Consider the following 14,088-nt stretch of genomic DNA (forward strand, 5'->3'; position numbering starts at 1 on the left):
CATACTGGTCTTTTACAGTATGTCTACTTACAAGTTTTTTGCGTAATTTTTATCTACTTATAGTTAATCTGTTGGTGATGCATCTCCATGTCATTATAACCCGTCTGCAGATTAATCCAGACTTTAGTAATGTTGCTTAGTGCCAAAAATAATAACAAATGCCCCCAGTGTTTATTCCACATAATGTTGCACATGCTGCATATAGCTGTAAGGTGAGGCAGACTGAGTATTGATAGAAGTAATGTAAAAGGTTAACTGTACTTACTGCAGCCTATTTTTATAGTTACTGATATTCAATATTACAATGGGTGTAAAATTAGAGGGTGACTTGCTTTTTGGGAAAATGTCAAGTAGCGATTTGAGGAACAGCAGATTTTATAACAGAATATTAATCTTTTACAGTATTATATTCCTGCTGTTGCTTGTCAGCATTTAAATAGTACAACTCAGAGGTTTTAAACTTTTACCTTTGGAAAATATCAACAGAATAACTCATCTTAGAAGAGTTTATACATAATTTAATATTCTACAAAACACATCACAGATTAAGCAAACAAATATAAATGTAAAAGATATTGACAAATATAGTGAATACAATGTAAAGTCTAAATGTATTACTAATTTACATTTACTTAAATTATCACTTTCAAATCAACAATTTGTGTCTCAGTTTTCAAACATGGTTACATTATCGTGTGTTAACAACAAAGTTGGTGGTTATGTAGTACAAGTTTAACCATAAAGAGCAAAAAGTTTCCCTATCCATCAGTGGTGGACTGTAAAAGAATCCACTAAGTCTAATATTCTTCTCTGTTTAATTTACATTAGCACTGGATGCTACTTTCTCTTGTTACTCACTAAAATTGTCAGCAGTTGTTTTATACTTCATACTACATTTTTCACAAATGACTTAGTAACTAGCTTGCTAAAACAAGACAGTTTTGTTTCAAATATATGTTCAGTTAAACATTATCAAGATCTTGGATTCATTTCTTTGTTACCAGAAGACCTTTAATTCACATTGATGTTCCAAGCCTTTGGGACTCTCCTGATAGGATGGACATAATTTTTCCAAAAGATGTCACCTCCTTCAGCAGTTTGATAAAAGTGGTGGCTTCCAAAATGTTCTTGCTTGGGTTGAGATACGGTGATATTCACTTGTATAAGGGGAGAGTACTTACAATGACCTTCTCAGAATCATTCATGTAACATGTGTCTATCTTAATTTTAATTTGTCTCCTTATTATTCACCAGATTTGTTAAACCCTAATTTGGCAAATATTGCACTCTCTCTGTCTTGTTTTTTTTTTTTTTTTTAAATTATTGTTCACTTCTAAGGCTTGAATTTTTTAGTTTTGTGACTCCTAAAAATAAAAATAGTCCTCCATGACTGTCTCACAATAAAATACAATTTACTGGCAGTAGAAAGTAAGGACATTTTGCTGGTTTCCTCGTATGAGCACTGCAGGGCAATGAAGGCCACAGGTGAGAGTATCCAGCCAGGCCATGTAAAGAGCACTGGGGCAGTCACTGTGTGGCACAGGAAGACTCCTACGTGGGGAAGAAAAAAAATCATTAAATAACAATTACATAAGCAGGGACAGTAAAACAAGAACAAAGTCTGCTACATGATGGGTAGCAGGATAGTAATAGATTTATATTTTCAGTGCAGTATTAGTTAAATCCTAACGTATGATGATTTTAGTAAATTGTGTACATATAAATATGGGGACTATGAGGGAAATGGGAGATCCTAACTAACTTTGATTTCTATTAAATATGAATTGCGATATAAACCGTGTACTCACACAAGCACAAGGGCAGTATGTTGTGAATTCCTGCGGATGATTTCATTAAGCCGTACTTTTCTCTCAGACTGTAAATAAAGGAAATACAAGTAGGAAACTGACTTAGTGTCACATAATGTGGGGATATTACACAATCATGAGGCATAGATATATTTAAAGTGTTTTGCTCTGGACCTTTTGGAAGTCAATGATACACTCACACACAAACACTCACGCACACACGCACACACACACACACACACACACACACACACACACACACACACACACACACACACACACCTTTTGTTTGAAGGCCTCAAACTCTTTATCAGATATTTTCCATGGTTCTCTCTGTCTTAGCTCCTGATCTGTGACGCCTGTCTGCTGTTCATCATGCAGCCTGAAGGGGGCGACACTGTCCACAAACCTAGTCATGCTGCAAAGCAAAACACAACTGCTATGAAGAAAAAAACACATTCACATAGGTGTGCCTTGTGGTGGTAATTGCAACTTTTTTCCGACATACTTCTTGGCTTGAGGGCGCTTCTCACTGTCTGTCATGACAATAACGTCACTGAAATGTAGACGAAAGCGCTTCAGCAGAGCCATCATTCTGAAACACACAACAGTCCACAAGTTCTCAAGTTCCAGAAATCATAAAGCACCCTTTCCTAGTATGTCCATAAACACCAAAGGGTCTGAAAGAATTACATCCAAACAGACATATCAAACTGCATGAAAACCTACATTTAATTTTTTTTTTTTGAAAAAACAATAAATAAATAAATAAATAATTCCACATTTGTTGTCTATTGTAAAATCTTCAAACTGAACATTTTCAGTTCTTAGAGGAAAAGAGTAATTCTGAATTCATCTTGATAACCACAAATTTTGCCAATGCAAAAGCCAACACTTTCCCCCCGGGCGAAACAGAGTAAACCTACTCATTACGGCCTTCGTCCATGTTTAGTTCATCTCCGACGATGAAAACCCTGATCTTACAGTTACGCCAATGCTTTCTCCTGGTGATCAGGTAAGGTACCAGTAAAGTCAGTCCTGAAAATAGAAGAAGAACATGACAGCAGCTAAGAAAACCAGGCCAACTCAAATTTATTTATTTTTTTGTTTATTTATTAGAAGAATAAACCGAAGAGGCTCCTCTAACTTTTTTTCCCGTTGTTTGTTTGTTTATTTATTGCTACACTGCCGGGCAGGACGGGGGGGGGGAAAGAAAGAAAAGCACTTCTGTGGGCTCACCTCCATCATCTGCTATCCAGTAGACATCGATAGACTTTTTCCCCTGGGTGTTCTGAAACACTGTTTTGATTTGATCACTGTTGCTGTTGTCGGACACGTCATCAGCTGCAAACACAAGAGAAAGCGTGTGTTATGTGTGGGCAGTGATTACTGACTTAATAATTAGAAAGTTATAATGCAATCTAAGGTGTGCCAGTGCAATCATAATTTCTTGTTCACTGTCCTCATCCTCTCACATATTATCCTAAGCACCATTGCAGTGCATATTAATTTAGGAAGGGAACAATCCATTAGAGGTACTTTAGTCAAATTAAATCAATTTAAAACTTTAATCTTGAACTTTAAGAAATGTAATCATAAATAGACCACTCACTTTATTAGGTTTTGAAATTACAGAGTGGAAATCTTATTTAAATCCGATATCCTTTTCAGTTCTAAGAAAAATCCCTTCCCGTACTTTAGTTCACAGTAGTTATGATTTACAGATTCTGACTTGAAATTTAACGTGACTTGGTACAGTAATCTAATATGTACCTATGCACACAATTAGCTCTTACCCGATTCCCTGTCTGTAGACTGATGGTCATAATTTTCAGCAGATTCATCAAGCTCAAAGCCCTGGTTTACTAAAAAAAAAAAAAAAAGAAAAATATGTTGTCAACCGCTGCCACAAATGTATCATGTTGCTGTTAAGCACTTAGAGAATGTTCTACTTATTTATACTCATCAGACCTTCACAATCAAACTGGTCAGAGATGTCCAGCCCGTCCATCATCCTCAAGATACACAAACAGAAGTTGGCGTCAAATGTATCACTGAAGAAAAGCAAGAGAAGATGAGTAAGTTGAGAAGACTTTGTTCTTTTGCAACTATTCTTTAGGCTATTTTATAAATACTATTTTTTTACACTGCCTTACAAAGACAGTAAAAATACACACATAATATAAAATAAATAAAATAGCAATACTATAAAATACATGATTTTTTTCATATCTATTAAATGCACCATTAAAGGACCATCTTACTATATGGTGTTAATGTAATCTTCAATGCTTTCAGGTGAACTCTCCCTCCAGTTTGACTTGAAGCCAAGGACCAGAGTGTTGGGCTTCAGCTTGCCAAGACCAGAAGCCTTTGAACAAAAAGCATAAAAGCCATCCTACAGGTAAGAATACAAACTAGTTCTAATGGCAGAAACATACTAATAGTAATATTAATAATTTGTTGGTAACTTTCGGGGCATTTAAAGTCACATTACACCACAACAATATTAACTAGATACCTGCATTAAGTATCGAGCTCCAGTTCTGAGGCTCTCAGCTGTAAATGGAGTATAAAACGAACGCACTTTCCTCTTGTTCATCCATTTAACTAGCTGATCTGTAGCATCTTGTGGTCGTGTCTGCCTCTCAGGCTCCTGGAAAAGGAACTCAGGAACTCACATATCCAATTACAACAAAGGATAACTATAAAAAGTGTTTGGTGTGGCTATTTTGCCACAATGATGCTAATAATTTATTTTGTTTTCTTGTAGAAAAAGCTGAGCGGATGTCTCACCATGATAATATCGCCACAGATCATAAGACTTATATGTTTTGTGAATGAGCCAACAAAATCCACCAGTGCAGGTCGCTGGTTTGGAGGTCCAGTGAGGACTAGACACTGTGGTCTAAAAAAAAGACATTAGGGATCAAAGAGGAAGCTCCTGGATGAAATCCAGTAAATATAAATTCGAAACTAAAATCTATTTATACTGTTAGAAAAGAGCACTAACGAGTACGCTTATAGACTTTAGCACTCGTGCATGTTTCATGAAAAGCTTTGACTTGTTAAACTGAAATTTTAGATCACTCACCTAAAATTCTTGACGTGATCCTCCACACCAGTAAGTGAGACAGAGTATGACAAAGCCATGTTGTATGTGCCTGCCTGGACTGACGAACCCCAATTTACCTCTGTTGATTTCAAAAGACACTTACATGAGAAATGCAAAAAACAAAAAAAGAAGTGTAAAGTACACGTTGATGCATTCTGTTCTATTTATGAATCTGAGGCATGTTATTCTAACCAAAGTACTGCTCAGTTCCAACTTACGCTCAAAAACGTATGGTTTTTGACTCACTTGGTTTATTGTAGTTGATGTATCCAAACAAAAAGAAGATTATACAGAAGGTGATTAGAGCAGCCCACCAGGTAAACAGGAACATCAGAACCACAGATATCACTGCGCCAAACAGAGCCGTCCATTTACTGTAGTAGTGAAATGAGGGCCTCCAACCTACAGGAGGAGTCGGTGAGAAAAGGATTATGAAGTGGCACAGGGCAGACTTTGTAATGCTACATGGCCAGAACTCTGATCCCAATGTCCACCCATTATGGCCTACATTTACATTATGTATGATTTCTTGTGTTTGTTTTTTAGGCATTACCAGCAACCTGCTGTTAAATGTTATAGAGCTTTGAATTGTACGTAGTTGATTTTGTCAAAATAGAAACACATTGACTCTCTTGCCAAAACTTTAACTAGAGAACTGTCATGCACTTAATCTCACAGCGGGTTAGATCTATGTGGACCTCTGTGTACGGAGATTTCTCCAATATAACTTGGTATGATAGATACAATTTTGGTAGAATTGATTTGAGTGTTACATAAAACCTTGTCTTACCATCACTGGTTGTAGGAGCAATATGAGTTTCCACTGAAGTCAGATTGATGATCTCTTTTCCACACTAAGCTGCATATAAACAATTTGTTTTTTCTTCCGACCTCATAATGGGGGACTGTTTAATTTTGGGGCCAAGCAGCAATAAACTGGTGAGTGGTGGTTGTGTATGTGGGCATTTGTGCACATGCTAAACTGTGGAAAATCTGGCTGTCACATGCTTTTATAGAGTAGCAAACTCTCTTATTAGTGTGACTGAACAAAATGTACTAAACCTTAGAAAATACCAAAACTAATGGTTTAATGTGAACGTGTTTAATATTGAGTATAGCTTAATTACTGAATATGTTACTCACCTGGGGAGTTGGTGATTGAAGCATGAAAGCAGCTAAAGTTTATAAGGCTGTAGGAACACAGGAAGAAGTTGGAGATCAGAGCTGCAATGGTGTTCAGCTCCGCTGTAATGACACAGATGAGAGAGTATTTAAAATCACACTACAAATTTAGAGCTGACAAGACATTTTATATGGGAATCACAACATTAGTAAGAGGTGAAAATGTGTTAGTCATGTTGATCACACCCACCAATGAGAATGAAGGCCACAGCAATGATGTAGCATAGCACATAAGCCCGGAGCGGCTCATCATTTTTCCCATAACCCTTTGCAAAGAACCCAATGTATGGGTATAAGTTGTCTTTGCACAGGCACTGATAGAGAGAACATAAAACATAAACAAAAAAGTGAGACTTTACTATATTTATACAAACTTTCATTAATCAAACATTTGAGCTATGAGATGATAGCTGACTTTTTAAGTGTCCTCCATGTTTTTGCTCCTTTAAAATGTGAATACACTTGAGCGATGATTTTAAAGCTATATGAGATCATGCTGTTTGCTTGTTCCGCTTTAGTTTACCTTATTAATCGTTTTCTTTATACTGCAGGTGACTTTAAAAATCATTAATTATAACTAAATCATTATCAGATTCAAAATGTGCCCATTATTGTGTCAAAAAGAGAGCTGTTTTGTTTGTAAAGTCCAGGTAAACTGGTCTCTAATACAGCAATATTAGGTACATTGAAATTATAATAATGGATTCATCTTTTGTTCATCAATAAAAGTGCAAATGAATGCATAATTAATGCAATAGGAAAAAAGTTAATTTCTCACCTGAAAGACTTTAGGGGCAGAGACAAGAAATCCAAGAGCAGAGGACAAGCTGGCTGCAAATACCCCAGCAGTGATGAGGTAGTAGAAACCAGAAACCTGGCCCAAGACCTGGTTTGAGTCACCATTAAGTATGAGACAAACCAGAATAAAGTTTTAAATGCAATGAATATAGCAGGAATATTGACAAAGAGTTAAAGATTTAACCAAAAATGTGCTTTTGTTTGGTTTAGTATCTTTCTTCCCAATAACAAAAAGGAGAAAAAAAATGTGGCTAACTGAATGAACTAGTACCTTTGAATTGTTGGCCAGACCATATTCGCAATTCTTCTGCTGTATACAATCTGTGAAGTTCCAGCCCATTTTACATCCAAGCCCCACACAAACATCAGTGAGATTTCCGGTCAGGATATCAGTCATATTTCCAGAAGCGTCTCTCACTACACATGACGCTAGAGGAAAAGTACAGATTTTAATATAATTTTCATGGATAACCATGAAAATTTATTTACTCCCAAAAAGGCTGTATTGATCTCAGTTTGTGCTACTACCGGAAACCTGTTTCAGATAACAAGTCCCCAGCTTTATAACTTATAGAGTGCCAGGTTAAACACCTTCAGCCTCTGTCTTGTATTAATTAAATTATTTATACCTATTTAGATCAAATATGTATGTACTGGGTAACTTACCGACTGTGACAGAGATCATTAAATAGCTGATAGTAGTCCAAAAAATAGCCATGAGGGTGCCTTTGGGGATAGCAGTAGCAGGGTCCTGAGATAGGAAATACAATTAATATAAAACATTATGAAACGATGCATTCATATATTTCCTTTAAGGAGCATTTCTCTTTTATGTCCCTCATACTTTAAGGTCTCCAGAGATGTTGGCACCAGACAGGATGCCAATAGCAGAGGGAAAGAAAATGGCAAACATCTGGAAAAAGTTGGCTTCATTTCCTCTCCAGTTTGGTGTCAGGTTTTCTAAGAAGATCTCAGCTGGAAAACATGCCAGGTACAATATTAGGAAGTTATGAAAGAAGGAAAGAAAGATGGAAGAAACAAACAAATCAATTATTCGATGTGGTTTTTAAGACTATAGATTGTTGAGAGAAACCTAAACTTACTGCGGTATCCAAAGATACCCTGTGCCTGCTTTTCTATATTGGGAGGAATAAATGTGCCCACAAAGTAGTTGGATAATGAAACCAGAAGAACTAAGAAGAACAAAATCTGGGTCTGAGAGAAAAAGACAAATAAAGAAATCAAAAAGGAAGAGAAGTTGTTAAGAGACAAAACTTTGTCCAAGTACAACTGTCATGTTGAATATCAAAATGTGCTCACCTTAGACTCCCACTCCATTCCAGCCAATGAAATCAGCAGAAGAACCGTAACAGTGATCACGCCCACAATACGGACATCGTTGATTGAATCAACCATGACAACACCAAACTCCTACATCAATTAACCAAATTTAGGTTCTGTTGCATAGCATTTTAGTATGAAATATTATTTACATTATATATAATATGTCATCTTCTATTACAAAAACAAATCTACCATCCATTTAATACCACAAAGCACTTTCAATACATTTTACCTGCATTAGATCACAGGCCACCTCTGCAAAACCAACAGTATTGAGTGCACAAGCCAAAGCATTGGCAAAGGAAAAAACCACCCCAATTGGTCCTCCAATTTCTGGACCCAGAGTGCGGGAGATCATGAAATATGCCCCACCTGCAGATTATTTCAGACAAACAAGATTGTTAGAATATATCCTAAATACAAGGCTAGATCCTACATACACATTTGAAAAATTACAATTCTGAGCTCAGCTGCAGATTTCCAGTCTTAAAAGGCCCAACCATTTTTAAAGGTGTCCCAAGTATTCTCATATTTTCAGATTCAAACTGTATATAAGGTTTATTTGTCTGACTTCCTACTTTGAAGAGTGACTAACCTGAGATCACCCTCCCATTAGTGGCAATGGCAGAGATGGAGAGGGCAGTTACTGAGGTCACCGTCACAGATATCAGGATAATAAGCCAGGTCAACACTAACATAAGAAGAATAAAGTTAGGACTCATTAAAATCACACAATCATAAATTTTCAGTTATGAACAAATCAGGTTTACATCCTTCATCCAGAAAGGAACTTGTTTCTAGAACTTTCCTTTGCCCATGCATAAAAATTTACCTTACATGCAAATCCATATCTGAGTGTATATATTTTAGAATATGTACTTTAATACTCAGCGATATAATAGACCCTCTATGCTGCCTTTAAAATTCAGCAATTTAAAAATTACTTTACTTACATTTATTCATCCCAGTGAATAAATGTAGTAACTGTGTGCTAAAAAAAACAAGCAGACTCACACATAGTCAGCACTTTAAAAAACAGCTCACTTTTCAAACAAGGAAACTAGCATTTCTCCCAATCCCATATTTTCATTTCCTGGTGAAGTTACTATACTTGACTTCATTTGTCAATATTTAGATATCATTTTTTTCCCTTCTTTTCAAACTTTCACGCTTTCCTATGATAAAACTCTACGAACAATGTGCTCATATTGATATGATTAAGAAACTAACTAAATCAACATGACCCAGAGATAAGACTATATGAACAGGCGTGGGGAATTTTTACAAGAAAATGAAAGCAAAAGAACTGAACAAATGGAGGAGCAAATGAACTGATTACTCACAAATGCCTGCCTGAGAAGTGATCCAGGACAGGCGGAGGAACAGGATTACTCCCCAAATATTAAGCATACAACGAACCTGTGACCAAAATGAAAGTAATATGCTTTTAATTAACAGATCTTAAGAGTGATCAAGATCAATGATTTTGTGTATTTTTAAACTTTCTATGGCAGCGTTCCCCAACCTTTTTTGCACCATGGACCGGTTTATGCCCGATAATACTTTTACGGACCGGCCTTTAAGGTGTCGCGGATAAATACAACAAAATAAAACTAGTACCGGTACAGAAAAAAAGAAGATTTATTCATAACACACGTGAAAAGACCCAGGAAAACCGAGTTAACAATAAAAGCGATAACAAAATAACGCTGAAAACCGATAAAAACCCTGAAAACCATACATTTCACACCTGAGCCTCAACTCTCGCGGCCCAGTACCAAACAACTCACGGACCGGTACCGGTCCGAGGCCCGGGGGTTGGGGACCGCTGTTCTATAGGACCAGTGGATGCAAAGACCCAGAAGTTTTACTTACCATAACTCCAACAACCCAGCCAAATCTAGCAGGAGCTTTCTCCTCAGAACCTTGAGCCTCTTCACTTCCAGCATCTGTGGCCGAAATCTCACAAGCTCCTGGATCTGTGTTGGTGTTTCCTCCCTCCACTTCCTGAAAATAGTATAGAAAATAGTACATTGTGTATCGACCAGAAGTTGAGGGCAGAGGCCCTGGTATTCTGATTCCTATTAAGGCTGGCTCATGGGACATGGAACATCGCCTCCTAAATGGGTAAAGAGTCTGAGGTAGCGTGTGAGGTTGAGAGATACTGGCTAGACATATTCAGACTCACCTCAATGTACATCTTGGACTCTGGTGCCACTCTGGTGGAGTGGGGCTGAACTCTGTTCCAATCTGTAGTTGCCTCAGTAATATACGGCAGGCAGGGGTAGGTACACCCTGGTGCGCTGCTTGTAAGTTGGGGCTTTCCCCAGTGGACAGTGGGAGTTGTTTCTCCATAGCTCCTGGCTGTCATTTATGTTTATGTGGTGAAGGACAGTCTCAGCATTCACTGGTGAGATGCGGAAGGGTGTTCTACTCCATTGTTCTACTGGGAGGCTTGTACGCTTACATTGTTAATGAAAGGGGGACCTGAAGTGCCATGATTGGGAAGAACAGATTGCCTGATCTGACTCCAAGTGATGTTCTGTTGCTGTTATTGTTATGTCACCCATAAGGGTGTTCATGCATGCACATGTCATTAGGACACCCTACGTTGCAGGGTTGATGATTGATTTTTTAACTGTATTATCACATCGCTTGTGATTATACGCTGAACAGTTCAGAAAGCCCAGTTTTTACTGAGCAGAATGTTGGATGGTGCCCCACCTCGGGCATCTATTGTTCCACTGGAATAATGAACACGATGTTAAAGCATAAGGATGTAGAAAACTGCACATGACACCAGGGCACCCTTGGACGCAGGGTTGCCGACCCAGCAGGTCATCTGATAATTGGAAAGGTTGATGTTCAATCCCTGGCTGCAGGACTGGTAAACACTATAGCAATTCTTTACTAACTTGCCTCAGAGGCATGGCTTAGTCCAAAGCCCTGTTGAACGTGCATGTCCAGTTTTGTTAAAAGTTTCGCTTATTTCTCATTAATAATCGTCACAAAATAAATAAATAAATAAGGTTTTGCATTAACAACTTTACCGTAAAATGATATCCCTTGCCTACTGTGTTTTTCAGACCTGTGAGAATCATTTCACTGTTTGTAGAGGCCAAACATTTCATTTCCTAGTGGGGTTAATTCCCCTAGGTGGTGTTACTGTCAATATGCAATTCTTAAAAGACAGCAGCAATGAGAAAATGCTCCCAGAAGTGGAAAACTCACATCGAATGCTTTGCGGAGAACCTCCAGGGAAGGTCTGCTCCTTGCCTGCTGGTGTGGCAGCGTGCTGGCATAGTGCTCCAGCTGTGGCAGCAGGTCTATGGTGCTATAGAAGGAAGATCTCCGCAGCTCTATTCTTGAGTCCCGCTGCTCTGATGTACTGTTAGAGGGAAAAACATGTGAACTGAGAAACTATAGCAAAGATTAGTAAATGCGGAAAACATATCTATGATGGTAGGCTTTAGTTCCTTTAATGGACATTAGATTCTAATAATTCCTTCCTTCCTGAAAATCTTTTTTTTTATTATTATTATTATTATTTTGCAAGTTCCATTTTTTTCAAACAGCTGAGTGGAATGATGAGGAAATTATGCTGGGGTGGAAAATAAAAATAGACACAAGTTGATAACACAAACCTTGAACCCTCCTCTGAGATAATGATCGCTGGAGGAATTTGGTGGCTAGCACCTTCTCTTCTGTTGTTGGTCTCAAAATGGTGTGAAGAGTACCTGGGAGGTCCTTCTTCACCAACTGAGAACTGGACATGGTGGCGAGTACCTTGACCCACTATGGGACTTTTGGATATGAACTGCCCCATTAAAAGACCAATTAAATCCTTTGGAACAATATGGAGAGCAGTTAGAAGTGCTGATTCATATTTGTTAACAAGATTTGTGTGTGATTTTCTGTTTTCTATTTTTCAACAGACACTCAAAATATGAGTTTATAATTGATAATATTCTTTTGTACCAAATATTATCAACATTTATATTTGAATCATTTGATTTTATCTTTAGCTTTGTGTTCAATAAAGAAAATTGAAAAACTAAATTAACCTTTTCAGCTTAGCACTTTGTACCAATTGTCATATTCTAGGCATATATGGCATGCAGGGTAGAATAAAGTATTAATTCTCTGTTGTTTTGGTAGAAAAAGCAACACATGCTATAGTCATTTTATTTATCACTGAACCAACATCTTAATGAAAATACTGAAAACTGAGAAATTAAAGTTATCTTATTGTGAATATAAAAAGCTTGTAAGAAAAATTCAGCAGGATTAGATGTAATTTTGTGCAGTGGGTGAGTACAGATAATGATTCACCCTTACAAAAGAAGCTCATTTGAGTAATTACTCTCATAATAGTTGAGTTATCAATGCAACATCAGTGTGTGCTAATGTCTTATTTCTAAAGGACATGAACCTGGATAAGAAATAACCTTCACCAAAGCAGAATATTCTTAACTCATGTTAGTATTTTGTCATTATTATTGGAATTAATTTCCCATATAAATATATTCTCAAATGTGGTTGAAATACTATACTAGCTACAATATATTACAATGAAGTACTGGTAAAAGTATCATGTAAATTACAGATCATATGTGCAGAAATCATTTCGACTGATGTGTCAAAGGAGAAAATAGTTGTTTTCAATGATGTTTAGTTTAGTATTAAAACTCACAAAAGTACACATTAGTATAAATATTACATGTTGTTAAACCTTTGACATAATAACTTTTACATCCAAAAAATTTTAGCTCCTTTTATAGAAAATGTTAAACCAAAAGCAGTACTTACAGTGCCTTTCTTTGCTTGTTGAATGAAGAGGGAAAATCAGCCTTTGTTCATTTCACAGTGAAATAATTGGAATTTATACTGTCAGTGAGGTAGGTGACATCCCCTCCCATTTACCTCATCCCCCTCCTTTCAGGCAAAAACTCACACACATACACTAATTTTCTTGCCTACACACACACACACACACACACACACACACACACACACACACACACACACAATAAATGTTTATCTGAGTTGTGTTATCTGAAACACAAATAAGTTATTATATTGGGCTTTGGATAAAAATGAACAGATTGTTGTTATTATAATAATATTTGTTTTTCCAATACTTCTCAATACCTTAACCTCTACTGTTATCCGTTTTCAATATCAGGTTCTAGTACCTGTGCTCTTAGAAAACACTTGGTTATACAGCATAAGAAACCTGAGTTTCAGGCAGAAGCAGAGTGTGGAGTAACAGGAGAGTAATTGGGTTCTGCTGAAGCAACTAAAGATGAAAATATTTTTAAAATGGAAATATGTGTCATAGAATACTTTTTGAATGATCTTCTCGCTTTTATCTAATCAGAAGTAGAGAAAAAAGAAAGAATTAAAAAAAAAAAAAAAAGCAAAAACATTAGGTAACAAAGTACCCTACCAATGATATTTTCTACAGGAAATACATTTTTTTATTTCCAATAAAAATCTTTATCTCCAAAAACAAAGAGCTGAAAACCTGATTTTATTTTTGTTTGCAAAAAAGTTATAAATAACTGTTATTTAAAATAATAACTGTAGAACTAACATAACAAAGTTAATACGTTTCAAGATGAGTAACACAGCTGATCTGTGACTCAGCCTACATGCTTGTCATCAGCTATCAGTGTCAATAATGCACAGGAAGGAACTTTCACAATGACTGCACTAAAAACGTTTTCAGGAACTCTTCTTCTCTCTCGTTCTGTTGTGTAACAACTTTTCAACATGGATGTTAAAAACTGAATTAAACACATAATGAAACAAATATTATTGTTTTTTGGGTTAATAGAT

The 14,088-nt window shown here is 36.7% G+C and overlaps 1 protein-coding gene across 2 annotated transcripts; it reads right to left on the reverse strand.

Moving 5' to 3' along the window:
• Window positions 1-480: 480 nt before the first annotated feature.
• Window positions 481-13,088, reverse strand: slc12a10.1 (solute carrier family 12 member 10, tandem duplicate 1). 2 transcript variants are annotated; one of them, XM_085255587.1, is made up of 28 exons: window positions 13,057-13,088; window positions 11,892-12,091; window positions 11,479-11,635; window positions 10,123-10,254; window positions 9,591-9,666; window positions 8,843-8,938; window positions 8,480-8,502; window positions 8,224-8,334; window positions 8,007-8,118; window positions 7,748-7,878; window positions 7,570-7,654; window positions 7,175-7,332; window positions 6,884-6,991; window positions 6,296-6,419; window positions 6,067-6,168; window positions 5,170-5,325; window positions 4,903-5,002; window positions 4,605-4,716; window positions 4,330-4,464; window positions 4,073-4,179; window positions 3,780-3,862; window positions 3,605-3,673; window positions 3,048-3,152; window positions 2,735-2,846; window positions 2,317-2,403; window positions 2,091-2,226; window positions 1,809-1,876; window positions 481-1,551 (listed from the first exon to the last, which is right to left on the reverse strand). In XM_085255587.1, the coding sequence occupies exons 2-28, from the start codon at window positions 12,071-12,073 to the stop codon at window positions 1,413-1,415; spliced, it is 3,006 nt and encodes a 1,001-aa protein (XP_085111713.1). In that variant the 5' UTR covers window positions 12,074-12,091; window positions 13,057-13,088; the 3' UTR covers window positions 481-1,412. The 2 variants fall into 2 exon arrangements, with proteins under 2 accessions (XP_085111713.1, XP_085111704.1); XM_085255578.1 differs by having other exon boundaries at window positions 8,480-8,619.
• Between the last annotated feature and the right edge of the window lie 1,000 nt (window positions 13,089-14,088).

The sequence above is a fragment of the Mchenga conophoros genome, linkage group LG3 (assembly GCF_057382185.1).
Source record: "Mchenga conophoros isolate Kocher_MC1m ecotype Shallow Benthic linkage group LG3, M_conophoros_male_GT1.1, whole genome shotgun sequence".
Lineage (NCBI taxonomy): Eukaryota > Metazoa > Chordata > Actinopteri > Cichliformes > Cichlidae > Mchenga > Mchenga conophoros.